The sequence below is a fragment of the Vipera ursinii genome (assembly GCF_947247035.1).
Source record: "Vipera ursinii genome assembly, chromosome: 14".
Lineage (NCBI taxonomy): Eukaryota > Metazoa > Chordata > Lepidosauria > Squamata > Viperidae > Vipera > Vipera ursinii.
The window spans coordinates 4,986,735-5,004,017 of record NC_139527.1 but is presented as its reverse complement, the minus strand read 5'-3'; the positions used below and the strand labels follow the sequence as shown (position 1 = coordinate 5,004,017).

The 17,283-nt window shown below is 44.5% G+C and overlaps 1 protein-coding gene across 1 annotated transcript in view; it reads left to right on the top strand.

Moving 5' to 3' along the window:
- Positions 1 to 6,178, top strand: part of DGCR2 (DiGeorge syndrome critical region gene 2) — a 46,252-nt gene extending 40,074 nt beyond the window's left edge. The window contains exon 10 of the mRNA XM_083373574.1: positions 65 to 6,178. Within this exon, the coding sequence (XP_083229700.1) occupies positions 65 to 306 (242 nt within the window). The 3' untranslated portion in view covers positions 307 to 6,178. The remainder of the gene's footprint in view (positions 1 to 64) is intronic.
- Positions 6,179 to 17,283: the final 11,105 nt, after the last annotated feature.

Sequence of the window (17,283 nt, the reverse complement as noted above, 5' to 3'; positions counted from 1 at the left end):
CGACCAAATAACAGGAATGCGTTGATTTGGGCTTGATGTTGTCCCTTTTCCTTTTCCTTCCTAGACGGGGTCCATTCTCATATGGGACCTAACACTCAACTGTCCTTCGGGAATGCTGACACCTCTTTGCCGCTCCCCGACGAATCTCTGCCTCCTTCCGTCGGGCCGTCCCACTTGGACCTGGAAAACTCTGCCGACAGTAGCACCCTCCTTGTCCTACCAGACACTCCGTTAAGCGAAAGCACGCTCTCGGAGAGCCTAAGTGGCAACCACCACAGCCAGTGTTCTCTAAATACCATGGTATAAAGGAAACACAATCAAAACAAGAGACAAACCCCCCCCTCACCCCTTTAACTGCCAGCCAGCCAAGCATTAACTGTCGGGCAACTGTTTGCCCGTCAGATGTACGAGGGGACGCTGAATTCTCGGACTCAAGTTCAGAAATAAAACTCCCATGTCTGGCTTTTTCAGATTCTCCTTTGAGTTTAGACTTGGAACACGTCGGCCCGGGCAGTCATTTTCCATTCTTACCTTCTCCTCTTCAGAAGAAGAAGAAGAAGAAAAAGAAGAAGAAGAAGAAGAAGAAGAAGAAGAAGAAGAAGAAGAAGAAGAAGAAGAAGAAGAAGAAGAAGAAGAAGAAGAAGAAGAAGAAGAAGAAATCAAGTTGTAAAAACACTGTTTGTTTTTCTATGGAAAAAAAGAGCAGAAGACATGGAGTTTTTCATTTCTTTTTTTTAAAGTGGAGGAAAATTACGGATAGATTTTTTTTTGGGGGGGGGCGGTCTGAGAGAGGAAAGGGATCATCCATCTCGCCGTCCCGTAAAATCATGGAGAATAAAGGACCAGGTGTTAGGAACATCTGGAATGCCAGGGCGTTAGGAACTTCCAGGAACAGAATATGACTGCTCGCCGTTGACTCTCTTGCCTTAACCAGTCTTTGGTTAATCTTCCCGTACAAAAGACTAGAAGTCGGGTTCTTGGGTATGTCTGAACAGAGCGCAGGACCATCCTCCTTTGGAATGTGAGCCCGAAAAGAAAGAGACAGGCAAGTGGGCCCATAAAGTCTTCACCTTCACGTGGCTTCCAGTCCTGGCTGCGAAGTAGGAACGATACGAGTTGATCAAATGCTTGTTTATTTCCTGGAGGCTCAAGTCAACCAGGTTGCTTCGCCGTAAAGCAGTGTCATACTTAACTGGGTCTTTTCAGCTCAGTGACTCGTACATGAGATTTCCCCCCTCCTGACTTTCTCTTACTGTAAATCGGGGTATTGAGGTTGGGGGGGGGACTGAGTTGGTGTGGGGAATAATAGAATTTCCAAGATGGGGCTGGTGGTGGAAATGTGATTGGACCAATCGGTCCGCCTTTGACTTGCTCTCTCCCTGTTCATTTTGCTTTTTCATTCTCAGTCGTTAGATTTCAAGCTTGCTTTATCCTGCAGGATTCATTCGACGCCTTACATTTTAATAGGAGACATTGGGGTCAGGGGAGAAAAAAAATCGTACGGAGACTCGTTGGCCTCAGAAACCTTAATGAAAGCTGTCCCGTTGATCCTCTTTGACCCATTTGGGGTTTGGGGATTTGGACCGGTTTGCAGATGGGTGAAGGTGGATCCCCTCAGTAATTCTTGAATCTCTGAGAAGGACATCTGGAAGGTGCAGGGGTCTGCCCCCAAGAGCCCCCACTCACCTTTCCCACCGAGGGATCTTGGTGAGAACTTGTAAATGCTGAGTTGATGGCAACTATAGCCAAGGAGTTCTTGATCCATCGCTAGCCTCTTGCCTCCTAAGTAAGCTGCCCAGGTTTCGTTAACGGATACATTACTTCCAGTCCTTCGTTTGTGTGTTCCTCTTGCCTTATGAAAGGCAGGAAGCCTAGAGGGGCAGGAGAAACACTACCCATGGTTCTATACTTAAATGTATCAGGGTGCCTTCTCATTTCACCCCTTTTTCTCCTCCTCCTCCTCCTTCTGCAGTTGCTATCTATCCCAGTGTAATGTTGATGGTAGGTTAGCTTTGGGGCCATTTTAGAAGAGAGTTCTAGCGTGGCCAAGGACACTCCAGGTGTCCTTGCAGAAGGCCGCAGATTTAATCTTCCACGTGTCCAGGGAATCGCTTGGGAAGACCCCGCCCTGAAACCATGAAAGGTGGGGATGGCCCCATGGTTGTAGACTTCATTGCCCTCGATGCGACTCAGTAGAAAGGAAAGCCAATTCTGCTTACGTCGGTTGGGGACGACTTGCTCGCAAACCGTCACAAATTCGTCAGAACCTTCGTCTTACGGTACCACGATCGTGCTGCTAGGCCGTTGCCTCTCGACCCCGCTTTCCCTTTGAAGCTGGGGTAGATACAGCTGAGGTAGAACTCCGCAACTCTGCTTTCCTGACCTCTTAGCTCTTGCCCCAAGGATTTGGAAGTCTGGTTTCAAAAACGGTCTTCCCACCAACCTCACGGGCACGAAGCAACGTCTGAGTGGCCAACAACCATTTTTCCCCAGAATGAGCCAGACAGAGGAGGGTGGGAATGGCCGCAGGACACTGGAGGAATACAAAGTCTTGTGGATTTGTCTCTCCCCCCCCCCCTCTTTACTTCCTTTCCTGTCTCCTGGCTTTCTCAGCCTCGTCACAAAGCAGCATTCTCTCTCCTTCCCAAAGTCTGGGGTCAGAATTGTGGATCCAGGGCAGGTACTAAGGATTTCTGAAGTATGGGGAGTGGGGGGGGGGAGAAAAAAGAAAGAAATAAAAAGCGGGTTTTGTGCGTTTTTAGCACACTCCATCAGTTTTATACATTGTAGGTACTGACTTCTTTGCTTTTATATACGTAAGTGTGAATGGGCTTGGTTGATTGAGAGTTTATGATAAATGTTTTTCAAGCTCGGCAACTGGTGAGGACTTCGACTTCCAGAGTTGCCCAGCCCGGGGGAATTCTGGGACTTGAAGTCCTCAGCTCTTAACGTTGCCAAGATGGAGAAAACACTTTTTTATGATCTTGAGGAAAGCACAAGAGCGACACGTGATTGGAAACTGATGGCCACACTACACGTCCATGTAAAAAAGATAAGAATTTGGAGGGGGAAAAAATAGGCTAGAATTAGTGGTACTGTTATGTTTTGAAATGGCAAACCCTTTATATACAGGTGAAACTCGAAAAATTAGAATATCGTGCAAAAGTTCATTTATTTCAGTAATGCAACTTAAAAGGGGGAACTAATATATGAGATAGACTCATTACATGCAAAGCAAGATAGTTCAAGCCCTGGTTTGTCATAATTGTGATGATTATGGCGTACAGCTCATGAAAACCCCAAATCCACAATCTCAGAAAATTACATATTTTATTTTTTATTTATTTTAATTCCATTTATATCCCGCCCTTCTCCGAAGACTCAGGGCGGCTTACAAGCTTAGCAGTAGCCTTCATTCTATGTATATGCCTGCTTATTAGGGCTTTCACTCAATAAAACAAGGAGTGTACATAGAACAATATCGGACCTCTGAAAAGTATAAGCATGTATATGTACTCAGTACTTGGTTTGGGCCCCTTTTGCAGCAATTACTGCCTCAATGCGGCGTGGCATGGAAGCTATCAGCCTGTGGCACTGCTGAGGTGTTACGGAAGACCAGGATGCTTCAATAGCGGCCTTCAGCTCTTCTGCATTGTTCGGTCTCATGTCTCTCATCTTTCTCTTGGCAATGCCCCATAGATTCTCTACGGGGTTCAGGTCAGGCGAGTTTGCTGGCCAATCAAGCACAGTAATCCCACGGTCATTAAACCAGGTTTTGGTGCTTTTGGCAGTGTGGGCAGGTGCCAAGTCCTGCTGGAAAATGAAGTCAGCATCCCCATAAAGCTCGTCTGCGGAAGGAAGCATGAAGTGCTCCAAAATCTCCTGGTAGACGGCTGCGTTGACCCTGGACTTCATGAAGCACAGTGGACCAACACCAGCAGATGACATAGCTCCCCAAATCAACACAGACTGTGGAAACTTCACACTGGACTTCAAGCATCTTGCAGCGTGTGCCTCTCCATTCTTCCTCCAGACTCTGGGTCCTTGGTTTCCAAATGAGATGCAAAAGTTGCTCTCATCAGAAAAGAGGACTTTGGACCACTGAGCAACAGACCAGGTCTGTTTTTCTTTAGCCCAGGTAAGACACTTCTGACGTTGTTTGTTTAGGAGCAGCTTGACAAGAGGAATACGACATTTGAAGCCCATGTCCAGGATCTGTCTGCACTGATTCCAGCCTCAGTCCACTCCTTGTGAAAGTCCCCAACACTTTTGAATGGCCTTTTCCTGACAATCCTCTCCAGGCTGCAGTCATCCCTGCTGCTTGTGCACCTTTTTCTTCCACACTTTTCCCTTCCACATAACTTTCTATTAATGCAGCACTTTGGGAACATCCAACTTCTTTTGCAATTACCTTTTGGGGCTTTCCCTCCTTATGGAGGGTGTCAATGATGGTTTTCTGCACAACTGTCGGGTCAGCAGTCTTCCCCATGATTGTGATTCCTACTGAACCAGACTGAGAGACCATTTAAAGGCTCAGGAACCCTTTGCAGGTGTTATGGCTTAATTAGCTGATAAGAGTGGGACACTTTGAGCCTAGAATATTGCACCTTTTCACAATATTCTAATTTTCTGAGATTTGGGGTTTTCATAAGCTGTAAGCCATAATCATCACAATTATGACAAATCAAGGCTTGAACTATCTTGCTTTGCATGTAATGAGTCTATCATATTAGTTTTCCCTTTTAAGCTGCATTACTGAAATAACTGAACTTTTGCACGATATTCTAATTTTTCGAGTTTCACCTGTATATAAAAAGATATATAAAATATCTTTTCCCTGAAATCAATTATGCACCAGGTTATTATTCTTTGGTTCATTGTCACTTCTGCACCACTTCAGTGTGAACGTCGACAGCTCCCTTGAGAATCCCCACGTCGAAATAAAATTTTGAAATGCTTACTGCACTCTCCCATAGATATGATTGGGGTATAGTTCACACCGCACTCGGTCCGTTTGCTGATGCCCACTCGCGGCCGTAGCTTGCCATTTCTTACCCTAAAACAAATCTTTAAAAGGTCCTTTTCCATCTTAACAAACTTCATTTGACAAAATGTCCTTTTGGTATTTGACGTCGTCTTCCCAGAGAAGACACTTCTCAGTGGGTGTGACTTTTGGCTTCTTGTTTTGTTCTGCTTTTAGCTGAGGGCACATAGCAGTTTTGAAGTCAAGACCTCCCCCCCACACACACACACACTCGTCAGTAAAACCTGGTTGTTTGGCCTGAACATATATATTTTTTTAAAAGCATTGCTGCATTGAATCTGTCTTGTTTGCTGCACCCTCAAATGGGCCAGATATCCTAATCAACGAGATAAGATGATGTACTGTAAAACTTTTCAATTAAAAAAAAAAAGATGATGGTACGGAAGTTGGAGAGCCGTGGTTAGAATTCACTGCTCATTTCAACCAGACTGGCACAGGTGGAGAGGAAGGAGGATCCGATTGTCCAATGTCCAAGTATCGGGGGGAAAATTGACTCAATTACATTTTAACTAGGGTGTGCGCGTGTGCAGGTAGAGCAGAAATAGGATGGATTGTCCAACTTCTAAGCATCAGGAGAAGTGAAGTAAATCAGTAGTAGTTGGTGAGAAACCACTGTTTGCTTGTTCAATCCCTCCACTGTTCATTATTTTCATTTCCCTCCCCCCAAAAAAGTCAAATAGCTTGTTGAAAATCCTTCAAGGCTGTATCAGGAAAGATAAAATTGGGAAAACCTGGGGTCAGCCATTGGGGGTCCAACAAACATGGAGCTCTACAGATCTGGACTCAAAGGTAAGGCCCACTGGGTGTGCCCATCAAAGGGGATGCCCGATTTTGTGTATGTTTGGGAAGGGCGATGGGTGCGTATGTGTGAGCGAGTGTGCCAAACAGCGAACCACTGCTTTTTATTTTGTTTGGGAAGACATTTTTTGGCTGAATTTGCCAGTCTGTTGTGTCAGTTTGTGGCTGAATTGAACTGTGGCATGTGTGTGTTCAAAATAATAATAATAAAGGGGTGGGGGGAGAAAAAAATCAAAAAGATTTTGATATTTCATGGAACGGTATGTAGAAATGAAATTTGATACTGTAATAGGTTGGTCCCTGTGACATTTTATGTTCCAATATTTTGATTTTTTTTTTTTAAAAAAGGTTTTTATTTCAGGGGAAGGGGTGGAGAAGGGCGGGCTTTTGGGACACTAATCTATTTTTTTCCCCAAGATGCTGTGAGAGACATTCCATCTAGATGCCAAATAAATTGTGTTTTGTTGAGAGGAACCGGCCTTCAACTTTTGTGTGTTTATTCTGAGGGAAGAAGGTGAACGCTGACCAATTCTAATGGATCTCAAAATGAGGAAGACTTTTAATAAAAGATGATTTTACATGTCAAAATTGCAGATGTCTCTGCCAGAAGCCCTGATTTCTGTTCCAGAATGGACAGTCCTGGACAAAATAGGCAAGAAATCTGAACCTGCTATCAAGCAATTTTCTAATTTCCTCTTAAATTTTAATTGAGGTAAAACATTTTCTACCTTGGAGAGCTCCTGCAATACCCTTGTTCTAACTGCAGAGGGCAGTCGTTTCAAATATATTCTTAAGCCACGAAGCAAGATTTCAAAAGATCCCTGAAAAGAAACATGGCAGATTTTTTCACCTAATGTAGCCTTGGGATTATAGAGTCAGAGATGGGAAGGAAATTAAGGGATGTAAAGGAATTTTGAATTCACCTGGAATGAAACGGGAAAAGAAGCAAACAGGAGGGATTTGGGGGAAGACATTAAATGTCTGATGACGGAAGGGTGAGAAAGAACGTCAAGCAACCCCTCTCTTGATTTTGTTTAGTATGAATTGGGATAGAAAATTTGGAACAGTTTTAAAATTCTTTTAATACAATCTACAACAATAGCGTAGGATTCCTCCCTCGACCACCTCTATCCCATTACAGAGCTTAGTTGAAGGTATGGTCTGAATTGATGCTGCCTTTTTTATTTATTTGCATTCCCTCTTTATTATTTTTATGAATAAGCCGGCAAATGTATCCGACATGCCTTCCTTCTGTTTTCCCCACCACAACAACCCTGTGAGGTGGGTTGGGCTGAAAGGGAGGGACTGGCCCAAAGTCTCCTAGCTGGGTTTCAAGCCTGAGGCAAGACTGTCTCCTGGTGATTGGCCCAAAGTCACCCAGTTGGCTTTCATACCTAAGGCTGGACTAGAACTCACCGTCTCCTGGTTGATTGGCCCAAAGTCACTCAGTTGACTTTCATGCCTAAGGCTGGACTAGAACTCACCGTCTCCTGGTTGATTGGCCCAAAGTCACTCAGTTGACTTTCATGCCTAAGGCTGGACTAGAACTCACCGTCTCCTGGTTGATTGGCCCAAAGTCACTCAGTTGACTTTCATGCCTAAGGCTGGACTAGAACTCACCGTCTCCTGGTTGATTGGCCCAAAGTCACTCAGTTGACTTTCATGCCTAAGGCTGGACTAGAACTCACCGTCTCCTGGTTGATTGGCCCAAAGTCACCCAGTTGGCTTTCATACCTAAGGCTGGACTAGAACTCACCGTCTCCTGGTTGATTGGCCCAAAGTCAGTTGACTTTCATGCCTAAGGCTGGACTAGAACTCACCGTCTCCTGGTTGATTGGCCCAAAGTCACTCAGTTGACTTTCATGCCTAAGGCTGGACTAGAACTCACCGTCTCCTGGTTGATTGGCCCAAAGTCACTCAGTTGACTTTCATGCCTAAGGCTGGACTAGAACTCACCATCTCCTGGTTGATTGGCCCAAAGTCACTCAGTTGACTTTCATGCCTAAGGCTGGACTAGAACTCACCGTCTCCTGGTTGATTGGCCCAAAGTCACTCAGTTGGCTTTCATACCTAAGGCTGGACTAGAACTCACCGTCTCCTGGTTGATTGGCCCAAAGTCACTCAGTTGACTTTCATGCCTAAGGCTGGACTAGAACTCACCGTCTCCTGGTTGATTGGCCCAAAGTCACCCAGTTGGCTTTCATACCTAAGGCTGGACTAGAACTCACCGTCTCCTGGTTGATTGGCCCAAAGTCACTCAGTTGACTTTCATGCCTAAGGCTGGACTAGAACTCACCGTCTCCTGGTTGATTGGCCCAAAGTCACTCAGTTGACTTTCATGCCTAAGGCTGGACTAGAACTCACCATCTCCTGGTTGATTGGCCGAAAGTCACCAAGTTGGCTTTGATGTCTATGGCTGAACTCACCCGCCACCTTATTTGTAAAAACAATAAAGACGGAATGCAAATTAATCAACAAACAGCATCGGTTCGGACCAGACCTTCAATTAACCTCTGTGACTGGCCCATAGTCACCCAGCCGGCCTTCATACTTAAGGCTGGACTAGAACTCGTCGTCTCCTGGTTTCTAGTCTGGATTTTTTTTAACCGCTAGATCGAACTGACTGTCAGGAGATGGTTTTTCCATCTTAACTGAATGGAAAACATTGAAGAAAAATTCAGGAGAATTGGTTAATCCAGCACGAGTAGCGTTAACAATGGAGATACATGGCGCTAGGAGTAAATTTCAACCTTAGCCCAAAACAATGGCTTCAAACAAATTGAGCTTGGCTGATATCACCCCGCCTACTTGGAAAGATCCAACGATGTTTTCATCCCCAAGTGACAAAGTCTTGAATTACTCTATTTGAGGCTGGTAGTTGGCTGTTTTGGGCTGACAACCAACGCAGCTGGTATTTTGTCTGCTGCTCAGAAATATGCATTGTAAATCATTACAACGCAAACCGGTGTTTTTTCAAACTTGGCAACTTTTAAGACCGGTGGAATTCAACTCCCAGAATTCTTGGGAGTTGATGTCCATGTATCCTGATGTTGCCAAGGTTGAAAAATGCTAGTGTAGATAAATGATTCTTGGAAGCACCAGCAAACATCAAGAAAGACATTCATCTACATGACCAAATTGATGATTAATGCGTTAGGGCTGGCTCAGGAATTCTGGGAGTTGTAGTCCACAAGTCATAAAGGGGGGAGGGGCATAGTTCCCCACCTCTGGGTGAGGGAATTAAAAAGGGTTAAAAGAGGAAGGAGAAGAATTAAGGTGGTGGGTCACAATCATGGTAGATCATAACCATGATAGATCATAGTTAACATAGTACATCATAATCATAATTTTATGTTTTTTATCTTATTTTTGTCCAGTAGCTTTTTATACTTTAATGATACTGAAAAATTCTAAGGTATTTCTATAAAGTCAAATGCTCGTGTAACTTTTGTGTTTGTGGGATGCATGTAGAAATACACACGTGAACTTTAGGAGAAAGACCAATGTCTTAAAACATCCATATTTAGTAATTAGTAATTTCTACCCAGAATAACACTTGTCCATTTAACAGAATCACTTCCACAGTGAGAGGGGCAACATATAAATGTAATAAATAAATAAAAATTAAAATTGTACTGATGAACATCATCTACCTGGAAGATAGAGGGTGTGTGTGTGTGGGGGGGTGTGTTTGAAGGAAATAAAATAATTTTTATGCCTAAATGTTCAACATTACGTTATTTTCAGTGCCCCTTCTCTTCAGAAACATTCTTGCTGAAGGCACCATAAAAAACATTAATTTAAATAAATATTCCCTGAAAACTGGCCCCTTTATGTCCTAAATTAATGCTTTTTCTCTCTGTTGGGAATTAAGACCTAGGATTTGTGATTCTGGGCTGGCTTGCTAAGAGCCCATGTTCAAGGCAGACGGCAGGTCCTCCAAAGCTTTTGAGCTGAGATGGTCTTGATGGAGAACCACCAGGAGTGACAACCCACCTTTCTCTGGGATACATGAGGAAAACACACCCCAAATCAGAAAAATCCCCGTTCCTGGGGTGAAGAGAGGACAGAAGATGGAATTTTGGTTTATTCAGGCATAGAGTTTTTCTCTCTCCCCCCCCCCCATCATCCACTTTTTTCCGTTTTCTACATCTCCTCTTTGATTAGATGTTTGGATACGCCTTCTGGCTCTTTCGGAAGAATTTACTCACTACTTCTGAATCCTAGAATTGGAACGCTTCTGTGGGGAGAAGGCTGAAGTCCTACATTCTTTCTGGAGGTCTCTTATTTCACCCATGCTGTTCCGAACCTCACCTCTCTCCAAAAAAGAAGGGATGTCCTAAGATTTCCACCATAATTTCCCTGGAGGTCTTCAAAAATCTGAAATACCTCGTTCCCTCCCCTTTGCATATCAGAGCTTTACAGATTTGGCTTTATCTCTCACCATCTGTTCCAAGTCAGTTGGCAAACATTACGCTCAGCCTCAGCAGTGGGATGTTCAGAGATATTCCCATCATGCACTTGGCTCTCATCTTTCAGCATATGCCCTTTCTTGCCAACGTTACTTGGCCCCTCTTCTGACAATCCTCTGCTTGTCTTTTTTTAAATTGCTCTTTAGGTTATTTAGCACGAGCAGGTAATTTTGTTCAGCTTTGAGGGAAATGAAGACGTGCATGTGTCTTAAAGAAATATAGTAATTTTGCATCACTATTCTTCGCACATTTTCTCTGATGTCTTTATGAGGTCTTCTCCCCTCTGCGGGCTTCCTGCTCTGAACTTCATCCCTCTCAATGATTTTGTTGGCACAAAAAAAAAAGAAACGTATTCGAAAATAAGTTTAAGAAAATGACGCAGCAATGGCTGAATCTTTTTATTTCTTGGACCCTTTGTCCACTCTCTCCCTTCTTCTCTCCTTTTGAATTTGGACCTGTAAGGCTGTTGTCCCTGGCTTTTCAGGTAGTCCGCGGCTTAGGACCCACAATTGAACTCAAAAATTTCCATTGCTAAGTGAGACGGTTGTTAAGTGACTTTTCGCCCCACTTTACGACCTTTTGTTAAGTGAATTGCTGCAGTTGTTAAGTGAACCTGCTCGATTATGCTCATCAGAAGGTTGCAAAAGGTGATCGGTGACCCTGGAAAATAGCAACTGTCGTAAATATGAGCCAAATTACGAGACCGTGGGGATGCTGCAAGGATCGCATGTGTGAAAACAGTCATACGTCCCTTTTTTCCAGTGTTGTCGTAACTGGTCACTAAATGAATGGTTGTAAATTGGGGACAACCTGTGTTCCTTTTTCTCTTCCCCAATTTCTTCCCCTTCGGAAAAGGCCCAGTAATTTGCTCTGCATCTTGGTGATTCCCTCGTATCACTTTCCATGATGTCCTCTACAGCCTTTAAAACACCCGATCCGGGTCCTCCGTTGTGAGACAGTGGTCCACCCAATTTGTAAATACACGAGTGGGCAATTGTGGTCTTCCATGACTTGCCAAACAACATTCCCAGCATCCCTCATTGCCAGATGTTGCTACTGGACTAGCTGGGAGTTTAAGATCCTCTGAACCTGAACATCTAGTTCCTTGGATCCAGAAAGCAACCCAAGCTTTTCCCCAACAGGAACAACAAAATTCAATTGAGATGTGTACAAGAATCTAAGAAGTTCTGGTTAGTTTTGTTAAAGAAAACTTAGGAAGCCATAATGAAAGAATTCTGATGACAGTTTTCAAGCCCCAAACCCTAATCAAGATTCAAACTCTTGCTTCTCATTTGTCCTACAGACGAGGCTGCTCAGTCTTTGAGCAGGAGGCTCTCTTTCCATCTGTCCCTTTTTTGTGGTTGTGTCATTCTGTTGTCCTCTGTGTGAGGACCACCTACCATCATGGATGGAGCCATTCTCCCGCCAGCCATTTCGCAACTGACAAAGAGAGATTCCCCCCCACACACCCTATCTTCGACTGCTTTCTTTCAACCCACATCTGTTGCATTTGGCAGCAAAATTGTGGAAACTCTACTGCCTGCTGTTAAGCCAACTGCTCAATTTAGCTCATTCTGGGATTCAGAAGCACTTTCTGAATCAACCGCAGAGAAGACTCACATGAGCAAACCAGGACACAGTTCTGTCTTGCCCTGCAGCAGGACTATGCCTGCATCAACTGTTAACACATCCCCACATACCTTCTAGATTTTCACACATCCTTCTAAAGTCAAGCTGTGTTTGGCTTATAATTGTGTATTTTTAATAAATGCAACTAAATTCAGTCAATTTGGTTTTACAGTAAACTGGAGGATTTGCACGATACGCCAGCAACAAGGCCAACAAAGTGACTCCATTCCTACAAACATATAATGCCTAAACAAATAGGCAATACGCTAGCTTCAGATGACCCATCTTTTTCACTGAACCCGCTAAGATAATAATTGGGTTCATATGATTCTTTGAACTATGAATTATACATCCCCTTTTTTGCATAGGTAAAGGTAAAGGTAAAGGTTCCCCCGCACATGCGTGCTAGTCGTTTCCGACTCTAGGGGCCGGTGCTCATCTCCGTTTCAAAGCCGAAGAGCCAGCGTTTGTCCGAGGACGTCTCCGTGGTCATGTGGCCGGCATGACTAGACGCCAAAGGCGCACGGAACGCTGTTACCTTCCCACCGTAGTGGTCCCTATTTTTCTACTTGCATTTTTACGTGCTTTCGAACTGCTAGGTGGGCAGAAGCTGGGACGAGTAACAGGCGCTCACTCTGTTACGCGGCACTCGGGATTCGACCCGCCAAACTGCCGACCTTCTGATCGACAAGCTCAGCGTCCTAACCCACTGAGCCACCGCGTCCCCTTTGCATAGTGTGTCTAATTCACCAGTGTGTTGGCAAATGCCCATACCTGGGGCAGTACGGTAAACCATACTTCTATTAACCATAGGCAACAATATGGTGTCTAGTTTAAGGAAAATTTTGAGGGATGACATGATAGCAGTCTTCCAATATCTCAGGGGCTGCCCCAAAGAAGAGGGAATCAAGCTATTCTCCAAAGCCCCTGAAGGCAGGACGAGGAGCAACGGATGGAAACCAATCAAGGAGAGAAGAAAGCTAGAACTAAGGAGAAACTTCCCGACAGTGAGAACAATTAACCAGTGGAACAGCTTGCCTCAAGAAGCTGTGAATTCTCCAACACTGGAAGTTTTTAAGGAGAGACTGGACAGCCATTTGTCTGAAATGGTATAGGGTTTCCTGCCTGAGCAGGGGGTTGGACTAGAGGACCTCCAAGGTTCCTTCCAAATTTGTTATTCTGGTGCAAATCTAGCCGTAGTTGAAGACTTAGTATATTGGACAAACTCAGTTCAATAGTTCAATGTGCTTTATTTGGAAAGCCACAGTTAAGCAGAGCGGGGCTTAATGTCACATGCAACCGATCACTGTTTATTAGACCATGAGCTGGGTCTTCTCCATTCCATGGTCAGGTCTCTGCAAAAAGCCAGGGTTTGCTTTTGCCATCCCTCACTGAATAATACCTCGAGCTGTTTACATGAGGATGTCTGAGCCAAGAAACTTTCTAATGATAATTGATGGTAACCTGGATGCCAAGCCAGCAAAATGAACTGACTTTGCTGAGTCCAGCTAGAGCTCTCCAGAATTGCAGGGACACACAAAACAGCTAAAGCTTGCTTGGACAGGGTCATCTCTTCCCCATCTCTTCCCTAACCTAGTGTCTCCTTTAAAAGAAAGGATAGCAGTTCGAAAGCACGTAAAAATGCAAGTAGAAAAATAGGGATCACTACGGTGGGAAGGTAACAGCGTTCCGTGCGCCTTTGGCATCTAGTCATGCCGGCCACATGACCACGGAGACGTCCTTGGACAAGCACTGGCTCTTCGGCTTTGAAACGGAGATGAGCACCGGCCCCTAGAGTCGGAAACGACTAGCACGCATGTGCGGGGGAACCTTTACCTTTACCTTTTTAGACCTATATTGATCTTTGGAGCAGTCAAGGTCCAAACAAGGGGAAGGATAGCCAAATCACCCAATTTAATCTCTTTCCAGTGGGATTGGCGCTCCCCCTGAAAACCTTGGCTATCGCCTGCTTCCTAGATTGTAATTTTGAATATGTCAGAACATAATGATGAAATAGAGGAAGGAAGGAACCCACTAATCTAATGAACGAACCTTGGGTTGTAACTTGGAGGATGTTAGGGTTTAATCAGATTTTTTTGTTGGTCTGGCCATGCCTTTCTTCTAATCTTGTGCCCTTTTTGGCTTACACCCCACTGTGCTCCCCAAAGATCACTCAAAAACACAACACAGTGCATGGTTTCTCCCCAAGGGTACAATGGCCATCTCACTCATGTCCCTCCTTCCTTGGAGAATAGTTACTCTTGATGTTGAGGGCCTGTAGTCCTTCAGATGTCCTTGAATAAAACTCCTAGCATCCCTTAGTGTTGGCCTTGGAAATTCAGCCTCTTGGTTGACCACTGTCGGAGATCAGGAAACCAAGCTATAAATATTCTTTGGAGGCAGAAATTTGGCAGTTCTCTCCCCAACTTCAAAAGACTCAAAAAACAAAACAAAACCCTAAGTGAAATTGATGATCCTCAACAAAAAGAATGGGTTTTTTTTCCCAGAAGTTGTAACCAAGACTGAACCATCTAACTTTGTGGGGTGCTCCCTGAGCATGGTTGTTTGCTTGCAGACAATGCTAGCTTGAACTGAAGACGTTGGGTAACGAAGCGTCGGCAAGCAAGCAACCAACTTCGGAGAGCACCAAGGACTCCCAACAATTCAGCCCTGAGCTACATTAGAAAAAAAAATAGGGATTAACTTTATAGGATTGCTGTGTATGCTTGTAAGTGAACAAAAGGTGGAGTCTGCGGTGCTCTCTCAGCTTGGTTGTTTTTTGTGGGTTTTTTTTTTTTACATTTTATTACCCAACTAGGTAACATCTCCATCTACAGCTACATATATTCTCCTCTGTTGGCATCTGGCTTTGCTCACAGCTGTCCAGAGCAGCAGCATCCCAACCGATGAGAAATATTCACCCTCTAAACAAGGCTTTGTCTGACTTGCTGGACAGCTGCAAAAATCTCTGATCACCGAGGCTGTTGAACACAAAGAGCTTTTCTGGGGGAGACAAGAGACTAGAAGAAACCGCACTTTCTATATTCTCCAGATCGTTGGTACCTTCCAGATGTGGTGGACGTACATTTTCCGGGATCCCTATCTGCTTCAGAAAGTCAGTCTCCAGGCTGCTAGAATTAATTGGCCGTACCAAACCTTGCCCTATTCTGCAGTTGTTCCAGGACAGGGTTTCTGAACCTTAGCAACTTTCTGACGTCTTGAGGTGAACTCCCAGAATTACCCAGGCAGCTCTGGGGAGGCCTTTGAAACGTGGATTTTAAAACATTCACAACAGCGGCCAATGTTTGCAGCTCAGGTGTAGGACGAGGGTGAAGCTTCCTTCTCCGAGCTTGTGGGTTGGTTTCCGAACGTTGTGTTACCAGGCTAGGTAACATCTTCAGTGGAGTTTAAGGGATGTCTGTGTTTCTTCAGGTGTGGGTGTGTCAGGTGAGGGTCTGGATGGGTCTTGTGATGTTTAGCGACAGTTCGAAGGAACAAAAGCATTTGTCCTCGCATTTATGGCTGACTGCTGTAGCATCTCCACGGTCATGAAATCCAAATTTTGGGCACTTGGAAACCACCGTGTATTTATGACAGTTGGATAAATACTGGAGATTGCCATTTGAGCACCTTCTCAGCTGGCATCTGACAAGAAAGGCAATGAAGGAAGTCATATTTATGGTTACCAACTGCACAATTCACTCACCAACAAGGAAGTTGCCTTGTTTTAGGAAAAGGTGTATACAGATGCACCTAACACAGAAGGTGTGCACAAAAGTGGGGAACAGACACCAACAGAAACACAAACAAACATACACACACACACACACACACACACACACATACATACATACTTGGGGGGGTGAGCACACTACATTAAGGGAAAGAAATAGATTGTTGCAAATTTCCTCTTCCCCTTTCCGCTTAAGCTGAGGAAGAATAAGGGTTAGGAAAATGAGACGCTAAGCAAAATGCAGTGCCAGATTTTTAACAGACAGACATGAATGCTAGGATCTTATTCTGCCCTTTGAAGTTGCTTGGGTCTTTGACTCTCCTGGGACTTTTCTCTGCTCATTTGATCTCCCAAGGTTATTTCCAAATTTCACTCGCTATCCTTCAACTGTCCTCTGGAGCATTACCAAGGAGGTTTTTAACTTCTCAAAACTTTGTGTGTCTGTTTGTGCCTGTTCTCAGTTTTGTGACATCTCGCATCAGGTTGTGTACCCTGCAGGACCAGATCGACGACTAAGTCCATCATCTCTTTCTTGGTAGATAATTTTGGGATGAGTCTCCCAGAGCTCTCAAGAGCCACACGGTTGACTTCCCATGCCGTAAACTGGGTTCAAAGCAATCTTAACTGTGATGTAGCCATCTCTGCATAGTCCCATCTATGTCGCCTAGGGCTATGTCAATAAGCGTGACGGACCGTGGAATTTTTGCAACACCACGTCAATCTTTTGGAAACATTCACTAGAGAGGAACATAGAATAATAGGGCCAGAAGGGACCTTGGAGGTCTTCTAGTCCAACCCTCTACTCAAGCAGGAGACCCTATACGTTTTGGGACAAATGATCGTCCGATGTCTTCTTTAAAACCTCGAGTTATGGAGCACCCACAGCTTCCGGAGGCAAGCTATTCCGTGGATTAATTGTTCTTCCTATCAGGAAATTTCTCCTGAATTCTAGCTCGACTCTTCTCTTTAACAAGCTTCCACTCATTCTTACTTGTCCTGCCTTCAGATGGTTTGGAGAATAGGTTGACCTCGCTCACCGGCTTCTCTGTGGCAGCCCGTCAGATTCTCAAGGAAGAACAGCTGTCCAGTCTGGTTGCAGAGTTTTGACCAAACGTTCTAGAGAAGGCAAGTAGTTAGAAATAGAAATAGATAAATGAGATAGATGAGACATAAATGAGAGATAGAAATATCTTGGGAGAAGATCAAAAACCTGGACCAGAAATGGTTGACTTTCCAGGAGAAGACCCCCCCTCTTCTTGAAGGAGGGGTGTTACTTGTATTATTCCCACCCTTCCTCCCATGATCTTAGTAGATCCGTGTGAGAAAAGAGTTGGAGCTGAAGTAATATTAACACACCCAGCATGAAATGTCCCTCCAGGGTAAACAAAAATGTTTCCAAATCAACTCGGGGACAGTCAGAAAAATTCGTAAACACCCAGAGAGATCAAACGAACCCGAGGAAAATCCCAGGGGATCCAGCACCGAAGCAACTTCAAAGTACAGAATGAGAGAGCCTGTCATCCTTCAAGTGCAGCTCTTAAAAATCCGCCTCCCCAAATCTTTGGAAGGATTCCAACCCAAAGATGAGAAGTGAGGATATTAAAAAG